At 32.7% G+C, this 19700-nt stretch overlaps 1 protein-coding gene across 3 annotated transcripts in view; it reads right to left on the bottom strand.

Annotated features, from left to right (window-relative positions):
- Positions 1–3273: 3273 nt before the first annotated feature.
- Positions 3274–19700, bottom strand: part of LOC145003239 (ABC transporter G family member 39-like) — a 39136-nt gene continuing 22709 nt past the window's right edge. The window contains exons 3-20 of one of the 3 annotated variants that reach the window (XM_078962369.1): positions 15532–15620; positions 15328–15412; positions 14947–15237; positions 14391–14481; positions 13250–14150; positions 12992–13152; positions 12491–12594; positions 7501–7666; positions 7338–7424; positions 6583–6731; positions 6140–6472; positions 5432–5722; positions 5275–5358; positions 5051–5184; positions 4728–4955; positions 4428–4599; positions 4086–4340; positions 3274–3740 (exon numbers count right to left, since the gene is read on the bottom strand). In XM_078962369.1, the coding sequence (XP_078818495.1) occupies positions 3471–3740; positions 4086–4340; positions 4428–4599; positions 4728–4955; positions 5051–5184; positions 5275–5358; positions 5432–5722; positions 6140–6472; positions 6583–6731; positions 7338–7424; positions 7501–7666; positions 12491–12594; positions 12992–13152; positions 13250–14150; positions 14391–14481; positions 14947–15237; positions 15328–15412; positions 15532–15620 (3891 nt within the window). In that variant the 3' untranslated portion in view covers positions 3274–3470. Of the gene's footprint in view, positions 3741–4085; positions 4341–4427; positions 4600–4727; positions 4956–5050; positions 5185–5274; positions 5359–5431; positions 5723–6139; positions 6473–6582; positions 6732–7337; positions 7425–7500; positions 7667–12490; positions 12595–12991; positions 13153–13249; positions 14151–14390; positions 14482–14946; positions 15238–15327; positions 15457–15531; positions 15621–19700 lie in introns of those variants that run through there. The other 2 variants (XM_078962372.1, XM_078962371.1) reach the window with 2 other exon arrangements.

The raw sequence follows: 19700 nt of genomic DNA on the forward strand, positions 1-19700 counted from the left end.
TGCAAATATTAAACACAATGCATATATACAATTTTGGATGTGAAGGTTTTTATGTAGAGTGTATAACGTAAAAATAGTCCACCAAGCTTGATCCGAGTTAAGTAGGTAATAATCCATGTCCTAGATGGTTGACAATGTAAAACATGATTGAAACTTTGAAAACATAATCACTAACGCAGGCTTTTTTTCGTAACTATAAACGTTAATTTAAATTAATATATAAAATGTTGTTTGAAGATATAAACAACATTATATATATATATATATACACACACACACACACAAACTTATTTGTTTCTACTTTCGAAGGCTTAAATGCTTCTTTATGCAGATTTCACATTTTTCCCCCCAATTTATGCAACAATCTAGTATTTTATAACAAATATGCAACCATTTACCATTTACCTGTAATATGTTCAAACAGTTGAAACATGTTGCAAAATTCATGCCAGTTGCATAAATTGGTTGAAAAAATAAGTCAACATTGTTGTACAAAATGAAAAAGAATCGACACTTCTGAAACACCGCTTCCTAAAGAATCATTTAACCTTAATTTTAACTCCAAATCTGTTGATAAAAAGAAGCAAGGGAACAATTTAAACACATACATGAAATTAGAATCTGGAAACTAAACGAGACTATTCACAATCCATAAAATTTTCGAAACAAATAATTTATAATCTTTAAGGAATCTCTTAAATTATGGATATAAAAAGCAGAATTTTTATATGCATAGCTTTCTTATAACCTAAAAAATCACAATTTTTTATGTTCATCTTTATGAAAATAACTTTCTCACCTGAATAATCTCCTCTGGTATCATTTCTGAATTCTGACTTCGTGAGACGGATATGTCTACTTGCTTTCAGAAGCCTTTCTTCTTCAAATTGACAAGTCTTGTAAATGATATGACAAGTCACAATATGGTTTTTTTATACAATTTGAAATAAACCCTAAACAAACCTGTAATGGCCGGAGAAGGGAGACAACTACAGATGGGAGACGACCAGACATAGGAGACAGACAAAGGAGACGACGGGCGAGAGGAGATTGACGGGTAAAGCACCTGACGCGGAGTCGATGTGAAACGCCAATGGTGTGGATGTTTGTTCGGAGTTTGCGACTCACCGCCTGGCGCTGGAGATAGAAGATTGAGGGGTGCTATGGTGAAGGTTTGTGTTGGCGATGATGGTGGACAAGGGAGGGCATGACGGCGATGGATGAGGGGGTGGAGATGGATGTGTAGGAGGGAGGCGACAATGGAATTTTAGGAGTCATGGTTTTGCATAAAATTATGTATAATCATTGTTTACTTTATAAACATGCCATTATATTTTTATCTATAGTCATTAATTAAACTATATATACTTGTTTATTTTATTTTTCATTTAATTTGCAGTGTTTATTATGTATCGATTATCATAACAATTTATAAATTAATTTCTCTCTTTCTTATTAAAAATTTATCATGGCATCATGTAAGTCTAAAAAGAAAGATAAAATTAAATAACCCATATATGAATGATAGAAAATACATTAATTTTTTTACTATATCCATAGATCAAATCTATATAGTATCATAAAATCTCATGATTTTACCTTATAGTTTAATTAATTTTTTTTTTTTATCTATTTTATCCGTGGTGTCCACGGGTTATAACCTAATATATATATATATATATATATATATATATATATATATATATATATATATATATATATATATATATATATATATATATATATATATTAGCAAGTTGAGTTTGTAGGATTATTCATTATAAATTTTTGTATTTTTCTTGTTACTGGCCAATTCTTTATTTCGATTTTCATTTCTCACCCTTCAACTTTATATATATATATATATATATATATATATATATATATATATATATATATATATATATATATATATATATATATATATATATATAAGTTGAAGGGTGAGAAATGAAAATCGAAATAAAGAATTGGCCAGTAACAAGAAAAATTCATTATAAATTTTTGTATTTTTCTTGTTACTGGCCAATTCTTTATTTCGATTTTCATTTCTCACCCTTCAACTTATATATATATATATATATATATATATATATATATATATATATATATATATATATATATATATATTAGCAAGTTGAGTTTGTAGGATTATTCATTATAAATTTTTGTATTTTTCTTGTTATTGGCCAATTCTTTATTTCGATTTTCATTTCTCACCCTTCAACTTTATTTGTATTTACATTTTTCCCCTAAATTAATTTTAATGTAACCGTTTTCACCCCTCCTAAATTTTAAGATATATGATTACTATTTTATAAATTATGATTTTGGTTCCTTACTATATTGTAAACTTACGTTTTAGCTCTTATACTTAATTTTTTTAGTTTTCGTTTTTAGTAATATTACCTTTTACTATTATAAGTTTTAAATTAATTGTCTTTCGTGTATTATATGAATTGATATATATTTTCATATCTTATTTTTGTTGTCTCCTTAATACATAATTGTATTAATCGAAATTTTATTTTATAGTTTTCTGACTACTTTGCAAATGTGTTCTCCGCCGCAACGAACGACATGACGAAATACTAGTTTGGATTATTTAGTAGTAGTAATAAATCTCATTTAATTGTTTAAAACTCAAAATAAAAATTCATCCTAAGCAGCCATATCCCCTTCTATAGCCCAATTTCTTTAACTTTGTATCTCATAATATGGAAGAGCCAATTAATATTGAATTTAAAAAAAATGTTATGTCAAATTTAAGAGAGATAAACTTAGATTCTTTGATTTGTGATCACCGAGTACCACTTTCGATCTAAAACTATCCAAGTCACCAAGGTGATGATATTAGATGACTATGCCAACTTCAAAAATCAAAGTATACTTCTAATCGGAGTGTAAAGTTTTAATTTTAATATATACAAGTCCTCTTATTTTAAAATCCTGACTCCGTCCCTGATCACTAGATAATGTTTGTCAAAGATTCGAGCCTTGTATTTATTGGTAGTTTTAAGTCACACAACTAGTATTTGTATTCTCTATCTTTTGTAACATAATATATCATAAATCAATTTCGCTGAAGGAATAAAATCGCTCGTGTTCGTCATGGATATAGCCGATCATTTTGATCATGTGAACCACGTATAATGTACTTACTTTTCGTTTTGCATATTATTATTTTGTAAATTAGTTTCCACAACTTAACACACAAATGTCCATATCCATTGATTTCTTTTGATCACAAATAAAGAAATTATATATAAGATATTTGGCACCATACAACGGGAGGTCCATGCTTTTTTTTTCTTTTGAAAAAACATAGATCTACCACACGTTCTTTATTTTCATAATTTTCTGTAGGACTTTATAATTGCTTACAAGATATACACCATTCTTTGGAGAGTTCGTTTTAGGGGAAAAAGTGAACAAATTGATTACATATTTATAAAGGAGCGATCAAAATGTCATCTATTTTGGAAATTGAGGTACTTGATGGCATAGACGAAAATGAAGAAAAACAGAAGTATCCAACCAATGTGCGCTGTTGCCACAATTGGAAGGAAGTCATACTCATACCCAAATCTCTCGTTAATGAAGCTTTTCAACGTCATGTTGCCAGCTCCAGGCACCTCGAGCATGTCATCTTTCTCACCGATTTGACTGGTAATGAGACCATAGACTGTCCAACTTAGAGGGTTCGCCCAGTAATACCACCTGCACCATATTGGTATTTGCTACAATATGCATACATAGTTTGTTAGGTTCAAAGTGTATATTCATGTGCTTACAACCCTTACATTGTTTTATTATGAAATTTAATTAGTTATAGTAAAATTTTTGTAAATCTTACATAAAAAAACATCTAGATATATATAATTAAATAAAGTAAAAAGTCTTGTTAGCTTATTAATAAACTACATATCTTATTTTCTTTTTCTAAAATTAGTGACGAATTATTTTAATGGTTTCACGAAATAAGTTCATAAAATAAGCTATGCCCTTGAAACACAACTTAATAGTTATAAACCTATTCCATAATTTACTACCTATAATTATACTTTTGAAGAAAGAAGATATACCGGTCGTGGGATGATGAAACCAGAGAACAAGTTCCAAAGGCAGATGAAAAAGTAAATCAAAACAGCAGAAATCTGAGGAGCAGGTGTCAATGCCATGGTCGCCATTCCAGATAAGGTGAAGGCGATGAAACTCATCAACAAATAGTAGTAGAACCACAAGAACTTGGCAACAGTCCACCCGAGTCCCATCATCGGGTATAAAAAGAAGACATAAATACTAGTTTGAATTGCAATGTATGTAGACTCTATTATCACCTACAAAATGCCAAGCATTACATCAAGTTATTATTTCTCATTAATTTGTAGCGTAAAGGACTTCGGTTTTTCTTATTCATTCATTACCTGAGCAAGTGCATAAGGTGAGGACGAATACATCCCTGCAGCCCTTTCCCGATAGAAAACTGTTCTCTCGACAGCAACAACTGGTTGAACAGCATTTTGGTTGATCGCTCCAAGGAAGAGAACAATAGCATACAATGCCCCTAAGAAATCTTGTAGCTCTTGTAGTTTTTGTCTATTTACACAAACTCACAGTTAAGTTGTTGTTAAATACCATATATTAGGTCGAGAGAAGAGAACTAAAATGAATTTAAGTATGTGAAACCAAAATTTTATGATTAATAAGTAAATTCAGGGCCTTACATCTTTCCACCCTTTTTGAAGAAAATTGCACCAAATAGACTAGCAATCACAATGGTGGTGATAAACCGAATGAGATTATATTGTGGGTTCCTCCAGTAAGACCAGTGTTGTTTCCACAAACAAGCTTTACACTGTATGAGAAACGGTTGTGTGTACTTGGTTTGGAAGAAGAGATCTTGGGACCCACTTGGGGGTGCACTAAGCTCCCTTATTAGTTCTTGGTTGTCCCTGAAAAAAACATCACATACATGATACATCCATTAAAACATATTAGAAATACACAAGGAAAACAATCATATGAGAAATATAGACTTAGAACTTACTGATAAAGGGTGGATTTGGCGTAAATTTGAGCATAGTCAACATTAAGTTGATGCTCAACTGAAGAAGAAGTCACCTCCAACACCCATGTAGCAGGATTATAACCATTCTTGATCCTTGGAACTCCTGGAATACCCTATAGGAAGTGACTTTTAGGAAAACTTAAACTTAAAATCTAAAAACTATGGCTAATATTGCTTAATAGAAATTTATATAAAAAACTCACTTGAAAATATTCCACAAGCTTGTGAGATTGATGGCCTAAAGGTCCTGCATAGATAATTTGTCCTCCAATCTTCATCAAAAGTAACTACAAAGTGAAAGATCACAGTCAGATCAACATCGACGCCATTAACATTGTCAATAGTTTATTTGCTACAAACCTCGTCAAAAGATTCAAATATATCTATGCTTGGTTGGTGGATTGTGCAAACGACAGTCCTCCCAGTGTCAACTGTGTTTCTTACAGTACGCATAACAATGGCTGCAGCTCTAGCATCAAGACCAGATGTTGGTTCATCCAAGAAGATGATGGATGGGTTTGCCACTAACTCCACAGCTATTGTTAACCTCTTTCTTTGTTCTATTGTAAGACCATCGACTCCAGGAAGGCCAACTAAAGAGTCCTTTAAGGGATTAAGCTCAACTAGTTCCATCAATTCATCAACGAATATCTATAGTTCACAATTATTTCGTCAATAAAATGTTGAACAAAAGCATACAAGATTCTGATTTATGATCAACAAATGTATTTAATCATTATTTGCTTATTGCGGTGGGAATAAATATTTTTTTAAAATGTGTTTGGATTAGCTTATTGTGGTGGGAATAAGCAATAAACAATAAAATTTTAAGTGTTTGGCAAACAAAACAGCTTATATGAGTAAAATGACAAATAAGCAATAATCAATAATCAATAAGCAATAAACATTCCCCCTTTGCTTATTAAAATCAGCTTATTTGGCTTATTCCTACCACAGTAAGCTGATTTTTAAATACTTTTATCCAAACACTTAAATTTACTTATTGCGGTGGGATTAAGCAATAAGCAATAGGTAGCCTATTTTTTTCCCTAGGTAATAAGTAAATACCTTTCGTGTTCTTGTATTAACATCTGAAGAGAGACGTAGCCATGCAGAGTATAGAAGAGATTCATAAACAGTGACATTTGGTGAATGAATATCATTTTGTTCACAATAACCACTAACACGAGCAAATGTTGATTGGTTCTTTGGGTATCCTGAAATGAAGATGTTTCCTTCAGTGTATCCACCAGTCTTACGTCCTGCTAACACATCCATTAAGGTTGTCTTTCCAGCGCCACTAACACCTATAAGTGCAGTTAATATCCCCGGTCTAAATGCACCACTAACATCCTTGAGCAATTGCAATCGATTATCTTTAAACTCTCTAGCCTTCATTTCCTGGTCAAATGAATGTGATCAATGTTGAATACAATTTATTCATTTTTGTATAAGGAAATACATGGAATGAATGAAAATAGTGAATGAAGAGTTGTAAGAAAGTGACTAACAAAAGGTGTATCGATGTAGTAGTTGACATGGTTGAAAGCAAGTGAAAGAGGCTGAAATGGCAAAACCATTCCTCTTCTTTCCATACGGTGAGCAACAGTAGTCGAATCGTTTCTTCTTGAAGTTCTTCTCACGTCTATCATATTAATACCTTCAAGATAATTTACATGTCAAAATAATTTGTCTTATTTTCTATTGAAATTGTTATGAAACTCTTTTCTTGCACAAGCAATGTTTTCGTTTCAGTGCAACCTTTTTTTGGATGTGTTGTGTTTGACTGTGATGCATAAGAGCAGTACTTTCCTTGTATGCAAAATTTTATGTAGTGCTATTGTGTGTTTATTAGTTTATATGAAATTTGAAAATACCATTAATTTTATGGTTATTAGGACTCTACATTTATAAGGAATGTTTCCTTTTCTTGTAGAGTTTTTTGTATGATTAGGATTCTTATATGGCTATTATATAAATCCCTTTAGATTGTTTATTATCATTCATTACTACATCTTCTTTCTCTCCTTTCTCCTCGGAGATTTATCCTCAATGTAACCTTCCAATATGTAGTGGTCGTTCATAGTGTTTCTTTTTTCCCTCAGTGTTTCCACTTTCTATCGTGGTGTTTGTATGATTGTTCAATTATTTTTCTTCCACACTGCTTACTTTATGACATTTTTTCTTTGTTGGTAACTTATTTCCCTCGCCTTCAACCTCTTTTTTATTAAGGTTAATCATTATAAAAGCAAAAGAAAATGCTCACCTTCATAAACCTCCTTTGTGTTAAGGCGATTGTCTGCATTCTTTATTTCCTTTTCCTCTCTAATAACTGGTTTAGCATCAACAAGAGCTGAAAGAAAAGGAACCATAGAATCAAAATATGAAGTATGAAACTAGAGAAAAAGATGTAATGACTGGTAACATACGATTCAAGAAAGTTAGAGCTAGAATAAATAATATGTTGAAGACAATCGAAAACCCAAGAAGGGCTCCAAGACATATCCAGAACCAATAGTCCTCCGTAAAAAAGCTTCGTGATTTCAGAAGGGCTTCTCCAATGGTTGATGCATTAATTCGCGGATCTATGTTGGGCTGCATAAATAAGACTTAAATTAAGGTGCAATGTAAAGATATTAACAACAACTTCTATATAGTTCTACCTTTAGTTGTAGGGAAATATACAAAAAAGGCACTATATGCTAAAACATTTTTTGGTTTAAATATTAGGTTTTATTTTGGCCGATAAAAGCCACCCGAAAGAAACAAAAATTAACCACTTTGGCATGCTATAGTGTAACATCCTAATGAGACTTATAACTTTAAGCTTAATTAATTATCAATGTTATGTTATATAAGTAAGTTGGAGGGACTAACTTTGACAAGTTCGTAAAATATGAGTTCACTTGTGTAGACTTGCTTTAGACTATCTATTATCGGTGGAATTTGTACGGTACCAATTTATTTTTCTCTAAAACTTATACCGTACCAACAGTAATTAGTATAAAAAAATTGTTATCGATACCGTTCCAAATATATTTGGTAACAATATATTTGACTACCAACAACTTTGGTTGATACAAATTGATAATGGTATAAATCAACTTCTTTTAATTTTCTATTGTAAGATTTAAAAATAAGCAAACACATCGGGTAATTTTGATGTATAGTATATAAATTTTTTATTTTAATTTGTAAACGAATTCTATTGAAGTAACGCTAAAATAACGTTTTAATTTTGTGCTTTGACGTGATAATAACTATTGACCAATGCGACAAAATCACTTATATAACAATTAAAACATACGATATATATATATATATACACATAATAACTGAATTGGTAGGTACAGTATTAACATGATATTCAAATTTGTGTATTGTTACCGTACCAATATTGATCAATTGGTATGATACTACCAACCAAACATGTTAGCTATCAAATATATTGGTTACCAACTTTCTTGGTTCGGTTGGTACCATATTGTTTGGTTTTCCGTGGTACAATTTTGTTAGCCCTACTATCCATATTCATGATCATACCCAACTTAACCTTTAATTAAAATAATAATTTCTTTTTCATCATGGCTAACTGAGAGTAGCAACTTATAACAACTTTGACCCTTGATATCAACCTTGGTCGCCATCTTTATTTATATTATTTTAATAGATTTATTTTTTGTCTTTAATGAGCAACTAGTTGCAATAGAATACCGATGGAAGTAGTCTTAAGAACCAAAATGCTTTGTAGATTAGGTAAAGGTTAGTTTGGTAAGTTAAGGAGTTAGTGAATAAAGGTCTACCGCTCAAATTAGAAAAATAGAAGAACCGGGGGGGGGGGTTAAATATAATTAGTTACCTAAAATATTGAGGAGATAAAAAACAATTTATTGCTTCACACTTTATTGGTTTTTCCGAAAAACCAAAAATACCTGGCTTTTTGAAAAAAATCATTTTTTTCACAGAAAAGTTAGTGTTTACCAAACACCTTTTTAATTTATTGGTTTTTTAAAATCTAGTAGCTCAATACTTTGAGATCTTGAGAGGATGAATATGTTTATTTCTACATATTAAGGTTTTTGTAGGATAGTGATTAAAGCAGTGTTGAAGAAGCTAAGCTAGTAAATACATTTGGAAGTCATTAAAGGTAAATAATATAGCTTATATTCTTCCATTTTCGAATTAGGCTTTCAGATTTTTTCTAAATCCGAAAATTAATTGTATTTAAGATATTTTAGTTGAGTTTTTAGTTATTTTCTATCTCTAGAACATTAATATATGTTCATTCAACTCATATATTGTTTGATTTGTTGTTTATGAATCGATTTTGAAAGTTCCAAACCCTAGCTATAGTGGAACTTGATTTTGAACATCATCTTATGAGTTTAATGTGACTTTCAAACTTGTTTCAAGTTTTATAAATTCCTTTTGATCAAGTAAATCCATCATTGTTACGAATTTTCACTTATTCATCTAATTGAGTATTTCAAATTGACTTGTGGATTCAATGGAGTTTTCAAACTTTATTCATGAATTTATCTAGATTTTAACCCATCAGAATTCCTTATAATGTCATGAATTGCAGTTATTAGACCAATTCGAAACACATTTGGTGATGATCTAGAGTTATTAAAACTTTTGTTGTCATTTGAAGATCATATGGTGTCTATTGAATATAATCAAGTTTTTGATGTCACTGATCATTAGATAGTCACATTCTTGGTCTTAAATCTTGGTGTAATTATGGTTATGAAGTATAAAAGATAGTTATTAAGATTCCAATGCACATATAGAATCATTGGAAGTAGTTTATGTAGTGTGGCAAGAGGTTTTACATCTCCATTTAGACAAATCCACTCGTAATTGTGCAGGGTATAAATGTCTGTAATATGGGATAATTATTTGTTAAATATGCATATTTATGTATGCAATATGGGGAAACTATTGCAAGGGTTATATATGTAATATGGATATTCAACTTTGTCTAAATAGGCAATGCTCTTATAGTTTCTTTGGTGCTTCTTATATGTTAGGTATTGGTTAAAATAAGTTAATGTGAATTGGAAGACATGTTTGGGATTGAATTTATGTGTTTAGTTTATTAGTTAATGATAGATGTTATAATTGTTGATCATAGGAGAATACCAAGTGCTTACAAAAATATACACTCTTCTATCTATGTACCAGTTAGTGTTGATATGGTCATTTAGATTTAAGGTATGGAATATTTAAAGGAGATAAGTGACGTGATGGTGGTTGTTGCAACGAATGGAGCCTCGATTCTTGTTATATGGTTGTAGTTTCTTGTGTGCAACATATCTGATGAGTGTGAGTAGGAATCAACACCCATTGGTGAGATAAGAGAATTAAAGAGAAGACTTAATGGTTGGAAGTCCGATGTGATGGCTAAAATTCCAATAGTGATGGTTGGAAATCCGTGGTAATGATGAGAAGTGTGATCAAGGAAGACACCAAGATCAAGGAAGACACCAAGATCGGAGGTCTGACAGTGTTGGCTAGAACTATGTGGCTTTGGCTATATTTCAGAAAAGATAATAGAACAATTTGATAAATAATACTAAGAAATAATTATCAAACTGCAAAAACATCAAGCAAACAATTGAATAATTGATATTAATGATTATGTATCCAATAATTATAATCAACGCAACAAGACGTCTGTTCAATATATGAACACAATGAATAATATTCGATGAAGACGCTTGACGTATCATAGGCTTCCATGTGGAAATTAGGGGTCTAAGCGAGACAAGACAACTTGTCAGAAACTCGAAAACAACTTGGAAAATACTCAAAATCGACTCGAACTTAATCAACCCAAGCTCGAGCTCGAGCTACTCGAGTATCTTATTGAGCTGAGATTGAGTACTAAAATACTTGACTCGTAAAGCTCGCGACTTAATTGAGCTTAGTGTAATTTACATATATGTCATTTCTTTAAATAATGTTTATTTTTGGTATTTTAGAAGTATGTAAAAGCTATGACATATATGGTTGATGATGTATTGATATTAGACCGTTAATTGTGATTTTTTTGGTAGTTTGGACATTTGCATGTGGAATGCTTCAATATTTATTACTCAATTTAGTGATTTTATTTTTTAAAGAAAAATATTAGTCGAGCAGATTTGAGCTCGAGACTTTTGAGTATATCATGAGCTTGAGCTTAAAATTAAGACTCGAGTCAAGTTCGAGTTGAGTATCAAGCTCGAGTATTTTAGTCGATCCGAGCTTTGAGTTTGGTAGTACTCGGCTCGACTCGTCTCTTTTACAAACCTAGTGGGGATTCATTGGCTCAATAATTATCCTACGAGTTGGCATTGTTATCTACATGCTTTTTCAATTTCAAAACTAGAGTTTATCAGATTTCTAGAGACTTTTAGAGACTTCCATGTGCCTACTCACGAAATCAACGGATGTTACCCAGGTTAATCCAACCTAAACCACAAAGTGAAAAGTATGCCTAAATATATCATTTTGCAAACATTACGGCATAGCTAGCTGTGTATATGGCCTTGTGCCAACCGTTAACCTTCACTAGTGCCTTTAAACTCAAGGTTATTGAATTATGAACTCACAAAAGTTTCTTCGGGTGAAAGGTAATTTACCACCTTGTAAATTAGCCTCTTAAATTTCCAACATGGCTAGGGTTTGACCATAATTGATGAAAGATAGCATACTACCATGTTTTAGAGGGAGAGTGTATGAGAGAAATACGGTGTTGTTGCAATATTAAAGTTATGATTTTCCCATAATCTTGGAGTTTTACATTAAGCAAAAAATATATAGAACGTATGAAAAGACTTAGGAAAAGATCTAGATACTTATACACCTTAAGGTGTTTATCTAAACCTTTATACAAAATGTTGGCAATTTCAGTGTCATAAGGTCATTTTAATATAATGGAATTTATAGATTACCATTGGAGTTTAGTTCTAGATTTTATTTACAATTTAGGTGGTGCAGAGTTCATGCTTATATAAAATGAATTTGATATTGGTTAGACTAAATGAAGGAGGTCAAGGGGGTTGTGCCACAACCCCCCTTGCAGGGTCCTAGGGGCATCACCATCACTAATTAAGGGGAAAAGATCAACATTTAATATTTATTTGCACTTATCTTTGGTAATGAGAATAATTAAAATTCAATATAAACCCCTAGTTTGTGATTTCTTATTAGTGCGTTGATCAACAGTTGTTCCTTTTATAGATTACCCCATTAATCTGGATTTTGTGTTGTCTAGACATAGGGTTGAAATATCATATTCAAAAAGTGATCGTATGATCCTTCAAAAAAATCCAGTAAAGCTCTTCAAAAATGACACTTCCTCCCGAACCTTAACACGAAGAGGGTATAATATAATATCTAATAATTGAACAAAGTATCAAGACGACTTACCATACTCCATCTTTTGTCAAGAAACTCATTTAAAACCAAAGCATTTTGAGCATACATCATAGGAGAAACGTAGAATCCCCATGAAATCCATGCCTCACTATCATCTGAAATTAAATTATTAGATTTGTTAGTTTGTTTAATTATGGTGTCAATATTACTTCTAGGGGGTATATATATATATATATATATATATATATATATATATATATATATGTATGTATGTATGTATGTATGTATGTATGTATGTATGTATGTATGTATGTATGGATGTTTGTATGTATGTTATATATATGTAAGTAGGTTATATGTATGTTGTATGTATGTTATATGTTTATATGTATGTATATATGTATATATGTATTTATATATGTATGTATGTATGTGTATATATATATATATATATATATATATATATTTATGTACGTATGTATGTATGTACGTACATACGTACATACACACATACGTATGTTATAAAATCATAATCCGGAGCAAAGAAGATACCCTTAGCCACTATGAATCCTCCAAGGGTGACTATCAACAACATGATGAAGGCCCCCAATGTATTTGCAAGTACCTCTGTCCTTGCTATAGCAGCAAGCAATCGAAAAAGAGATAGAGCCATTTGATGTATGGCAAAGAAAGTCAAGAACTGTTGAAAAAATCTAAATAAAAAAAATGTTAGATCTATGATAATATTAAATCATGAAAATCCAGAAATTCTTGAAGTTTATTGATAAAAAAAAATATATAATAGTTTACCTGATGGCATCTGGAGCATACCCTATTGTGTAATACGTAAGAACAACCCAAATTCCTGATTCCATTAATGACAAAGGGATTCTAAGTACCCAAATGGGAAGAGCAAAAGCCCAGGCAGGATACAACAATGCATCTCTTTGTTTATAGAAAACTGGAAGCCTCATCACTGTCAATGCAAGCTCAGCCATCCCATTAAACATCACAATAAGTAAACCAAAAAACAATGAGCCAAAAAACTTCCCTCCATCCTCCATATTTCCCACATGCATTTCAGTTCTAAAAAACATCGCCATGCCTACCAATGACATAAATGTCAACTGAAATGTCTTAAATATATAAAGCACCGAGTTACGCTTTGATAACAACCATTCCCTATCGAAGCATGCCTTAAGTAATTCAAGATTAGATATGCCATACTTTTCTTTGAACAATGAATCTAAATTTGTTTTAGATTTGTCATAAGGAATATGAATATCAATTTCAAGTTTCTGTCCAATATGGAAAGACATGAACGCTTTTGAAAACTCAGGGATTGTAACGAATCTGTATGGTTGATCCACTTTAAACCAATATTGCTCTTGGTCTTTCTTTGATGTAACTTCTTGAAGGAAGTCAGCTACCCCTTTCCTTTCAGGACATTTAAATCCCATCCACTCAAAAAACTCAAGGACATTTTCGCGAGGACCTTGGTAGACAATCTGGCCTTCTGACATTAGTATGACATCATCGAAAAGTTTATATGTCTCGGGGTCAGGTTGCAAAAGAGATATCACCATAGTTAAATCCATTACATGTACCATTTGTTTTAAGAACTTGGTGATGCTATAAGTAGTGGAGCTGTCTAGTCCTGTTGATATTTCGTCCATGAAAAAGACATTTGCTGGCCCAACTAACATCTCTCCTGTATCAATTTATAATTAAGAAAATGTAACAACCAAATAGTATCAGTACTTTTATCATTTGATTTGTTGATTTTTACATGTTATGTAAATTAGGTGGAATATGAGAAATTGTAAGTGTAAAGGGTTCTTAATTTACCCTCCAGTTCTATGAAAAGAAGTCAAAAGAGTAACATAAAAAAGTTTTAAATGAATACACTTACTACTCATAGCTAGGTTTTCATAAAAAATGGAGAACATACCAGTGGTGACACGTTTCTTTTCTCCCCCAGAGATACCTCTTCTCATTTGATCACCAACCATAGTATCAGCACAGGTTTCCAATCCAAGTATCTATAAAAATGAAGACACTAGTTTCTAATTACCTTAAGTATTCAACAAAAACCTTACAGAGAGCTAACTCTAAAGACTTTTATTCTAAAGAATAATAATACGTTTAAATAACTGATGCAGAACAAATGGAGTAGCATAGGTCTCAGTTTCCTTTTTACCGAATATACGAGCTGCTAAGTACATTGCACTTTTTTACTTTATGATCAATTGTATCTACTTTTCCATTTTCTACTATGTATCTGTTACTTTCTACTCTATTTGATTACATTTGAATATTTTGGTTACCCTTAGGTGGAGGTATGTGACTATCTAAATCTAACTTCCCCTTACTTTTTTGTTATCCGATTGAAGTTATTGTTGTTGTTGTTAAAGGATTCTGAAACATATAAATCTTCTACCTAGAATGTGCACTTATTGCTCTTTTGCTAGTTTGCAAAAAAAAAAAATCTTGCTTCAATAACAAACCTTGAGAATATATTCAGTGACAAAATTGGTTTCTCTTGTTGGGTTTGTTGTGGCATTCATGAATGACTCGATATCTAGATTGGGTTTGGTTCCTCCATTTCTTTCCATCTTCAAGATTTCTGTAAGTAGTTTGTATCTTAGCCCAACACCCAAGCACCTTCCTGAAAAATCCAATGTTTCTCTCACTGTCATCTCCCCAGTATGAAGATTATGTGGACTTATATAAGCACAAGTTCTTTGAGGAGTAAATTCTGATAGTTGATGACCACAATAGCTGACATTTCCAGACACCTGCATGCTTTCACAAACCAACATTTAACAATGATCCAACAAAAGGTGATTATGAAGAAGCTACAAAGGATTTGCAAAGAAATATATTACTTTGAGATCACGATCCAGTTTCCCTGCAAGTGCTAGCAGCAATGAGGTTTTACCTGCACCTGGTGGACCTAGAAGTAGTGTTATCCTGTATTTAATCTTAACTCCTTAATAGGAAAATGAAAATGATATCTATAGAAGTAAAAGAAAAGAAATATGAGATGATCATTGATCCATAAAAGATAAAATATTAAGAAATTCAAATACCTTGATGGTTTGATGATCCCACTAATCGATTGAAGGATCTTCACTTTTTTCTTCTTGGAAGGAGCGAGCCCAATTAATTGTAGAGTGTTCTACAAATTTGTTTGAGATATAACTATTAATGTGTGACTAGAAATTTGGTGTCCTCAATAAGATAATCCGGCCTAAATGGAAGTCAAACAAAATCAAATGGACTTGTTTAATTATTATGTATTTTCATGTATATGGGCACGACCCTATAATTGCTAGGGTTTTACAGTTGTAAATATTTATAGTTAGGGAGTCCAATGTAAATAGTAGGAAACGGTATGATAATTGAAGAGTTCTTCGGTTATGTACATGGATGTAGATCACATTGATGAGCCATGTTATATTCTTGTTTATTATTGTTTTCTTGCATAGTATGTTATATTAATGTTGTGGTTGTGCAACAAGATATGTTGATTGAAGGATGTCGCTTTAGATGTTTGATTTGTAGAAATTCAATGGATCAAATGATTTGACGTTGTAGGAGGTGAAAATATGCATTCTGTGTATCAAAATTCGAAATTTGATTTGGGTGGTAATCTCCAACAAATTAGATGTTTGAAATTTAATTTATGAACTATGGTCATAATGTAACGATAAAAGAAAATGGAGATAAGTTTTTGAGTACGTTATCTAAATTTATTACGTGGTTTTATTGAAAAATGGAGGCTTGAATTTACAGAAATGGTGGAAATATATTTCTTTGCTTTTGGGTGAAGAAGATAACCCGTTGAATTTTCAGGGTGGGCTTATTCAAGGTCCAGATCCCATTTAATTTGACTAAATTTAAAATATTTAAGTTGACACACACCGAGACGTTTTCTTCTTTGAAACTAGATTAATAATTTATTGGTTTACCCCCTGTATTTGAATAATTTTAAAAGTTTGGCCGATATTAGCCATATATACACTAAAAAAAAGGTTTGAAATCTACAAAATGGTCCCTGAAATATTATTGTAATATTTATTTTAGTAGTATTTTTAATTAACATTGATACTCGGTTCGTGTTTACTAAATTTATGATTTTTTAAGCATTTATCATATAAACATAAATTTTGTGGATAGACGGAAAAGAAATGTTAGTTTATCAGGTATTTCTATTTGCTAATATATTGTTACGTATTTTAAAACATTGTCGATGCATTTAAAAATGTATATATTAAAATATCATTAACGAAATGACACATAAAAAAAGGATGAATCATAAATTTTCGTTGGCCGATAGGAACACATGAGTTACTCAACCAAACTCATTGAATAATATAGGGGATGAATTGTTAAGGAATAGGTTACTTGACTGAGGGGTATCTGCTAAAATTTGTAGAACGTTTGGTTGGCGGGGTATAGGCTATTCTAAGCGCCTCATCTACTAGGTGAGTTTTTTCGTGTTCTATGGTTGCTCGCACATAAATGTTTATCATATGCTTTATTATGTGGTTTCTGTTTATTTATTGATAGTATGTTTTATGATATGTATGGTTGCGTACGACTATTATTTTGGATTTGTTGTTTATTGTGTGTGTGTGTGTTTTTTGGGACTTGTTTAGTGGGAACAGGTGGGGTGTTTAATCGCCGTGAGCATGACGGATGTGTGTGATCGGCGGGGATGCGAATTGAGATTTATACTCATTTCCTTGGATATTTAAAATACTTGAGTACAATGGATGATAAGTTGTCTCAACGAGAAGGGAAATGAATCTTTGGTTCTTTCTCTGGATAATTAATCGTTCCCCTAAATTATGGCATCAGGTGATATATTTGTTGTATGATTTATTGAACATATATGATAAAATTGTTTGTTTTTTTAAGTGACGAACATGTATGTGCAACACGAACTCACTAGGCCCTAGGCTTACCCATTTAGATACTTTAAATGTGCGCAACCAGGAAACTATTTAGCAAGTGGCAGGAAAAAAGTTCAAGGAGAAGGATTGATCCAGAAGTCGACAGAGGAATTCCGCAAAGACGTAACACCCGACGTTGTTTAGTTGAAGACTTTGTTTTATTTTATTTTGTTTTCGTTGTAGGTTAGTGTATAAGTGCGTGCTTAATTGATCTTGGGAGATGTTGGAAAGATTATTTGTTATATAATCTATATATGAAAATTGGGGTGTTACAAGTTGGTATCAGAGCCTGGTTTAAGCATATTAGGTGTTTTCATAAACACTTAAGCTTAAACGGAAGGAACGAGAGGTAATCAAACGACTAAAGTAGACCACATCTCGCGTGTAGGTATCATGTCTTCAAGGAGATCTAGAAGGTTTGCTAGGGTCACCCCGGTGGAAGAACAATTTCCAATTGGATCTTATGTTAGAGCACCTGGAGATGTACCGGAAACTCCATTGATCCCTAATGCGAGTCGAGGACGTGGCCAAGGAAGAAGAGGAGGCAGGGTTAGAGGAAGAGGGCGAGGAGCTGTAACAGCACCGATAGCTACACCGTCTGGCCAGGGTAGCTCCGGCTCCCACCGCGGTCGAGGCCGAGGTCGAGGTCGCGGAAGGGGCCGTACGACAAACATGATCACTAGAGAAGAGTTGGTTGATGAGATTGTTCGGGCGATACACGCTACCTTGCCAGATGTAGTTGCTCAGGAATGAGAAGCAATAATGGGTGAGTATGAAGGTAACTTGGGTGGAGGTGAAGCAGACTACGAGTACAGTACACAAAATATAAATCGTGAACCAAGTATTGCACAACCGTCAAGGCATCATGACAACCACGATCGGCGGGGTTGTAGTTACAAGACGTTCATGAATTGTAAGCCACCTATATTTAATGGAGAAATCGATCCCGTTTTGTCATCAACATGGATTATGGAGATTGAGGGCACATTTGATACTAGCAAGTGTGCAGATGAGTACAAGGTGATTTATGCTGCGATAATGTTAAAGGGGGAGACAATACATTGGTGGGGCATGGTGAAGGAAGTTAGGGGGCGTGAGGCGGCCAAGAACATGTCATGGGATGAGTTTTTAAGAATCTTTAAAGAAAAGTTTTGCCCTCGAACAGCGGTAAAACAGTTAGAGGAAGAATTCTTGAAACTGGAACAAGGGAATATGATTGTGAGGGAGTGCACCACTAAGTTCACGTAGAAAGCTAGGTTTGCTGAATTTTATGTATCTACAGAAGAAAGAAGGGTGGAACACTATATTTGGGGATTGAGAACAACTATCCGTGAATTTGTGCAAATTCAGAAACAAAGTACTTTCCAGTCTGTTGTAGACGCCGCAGAAGACCGAGAGCGGGAAAAGAATCGCCAGGGTGAGAATAAGGATTTAGGAAAAAGGAAGTTGGAAAATTTAAATACAGACTCAAAGAAAGGCAAGACTTCTAGTTCAGATCGTAACTATGAGCAACATTCTGGGATAGAACAATGTACTATATGCTAACGGTTCCATAAAGGGGAGTGTAATATGAACCAAAGAACTTGCTACAAATGTGGAAAGATAGGACATATCGCTTCAGATTGTAAAATGGGGAAGGTATGTTATGGGTGCGGGGCCCCAGATCACATCAGGTCAAACTGTCCTCAAAATAAGGGTAACAATAATCAACGCATGATGACAGAGAAATGGAATCGGTTGGGAGATGGAAAGGCAAAAATGACAAGGATAAAAGGAAGAGTTTTCCATATGATTGCTCAGGAAGCTCATGATACCCCGATAAAGTGGCATGTTCTTTCTTAGTAAATATATATATTATGGGTGCTATTAGATGTGGATGCAAACATTTTTCTTTCTTTGCTTTTTGTAAGTGCCTAGACTGGAATGTAAAAGTTTCTCTAGAAATAGAGAATGACGATGACCATCGGGTAATAATAAGAAAGGATTTTGATTATTGTTTGATTGAAATAGACAGTTGTTTGCACCTCTAAAACTTATACTTGTAGAACTATGCGGTTTTGATATCGTGATAGGAATAGCTTAGTTGTCGAAAACCATGCTAACATAAATTGTAGTAGGAAAATTGTTCAAGCGTGGGTACTACATAGGAGAAGCTTATGTGACAAATATACCATTGGTAAGGGAGTTCTCAAAGTCCTAGCAGGATGAAAGGATTTATTTAATAGTTGCATAACCTACTTGAAAAGTATAGGACGTTGTAGATGTGCATGGATTACCAAAAGTCAAAGAAGGTGTAAGAT

Source organism: Lactuca saligna, chromosome 6 (genome assembly GCF_052625555.1).
Source record: "Lactuca saligna cultivar CGN05327 chromosome 6, ASM5262555v1, whole genome shotgun sequence".
NCBI classification, from domain to species: Eukaryota; Viridiplantae; Streptophyta; class Magnoliopsida; order Asterales; family Asteraceae; genus Lactuca; species Lactuca saligna.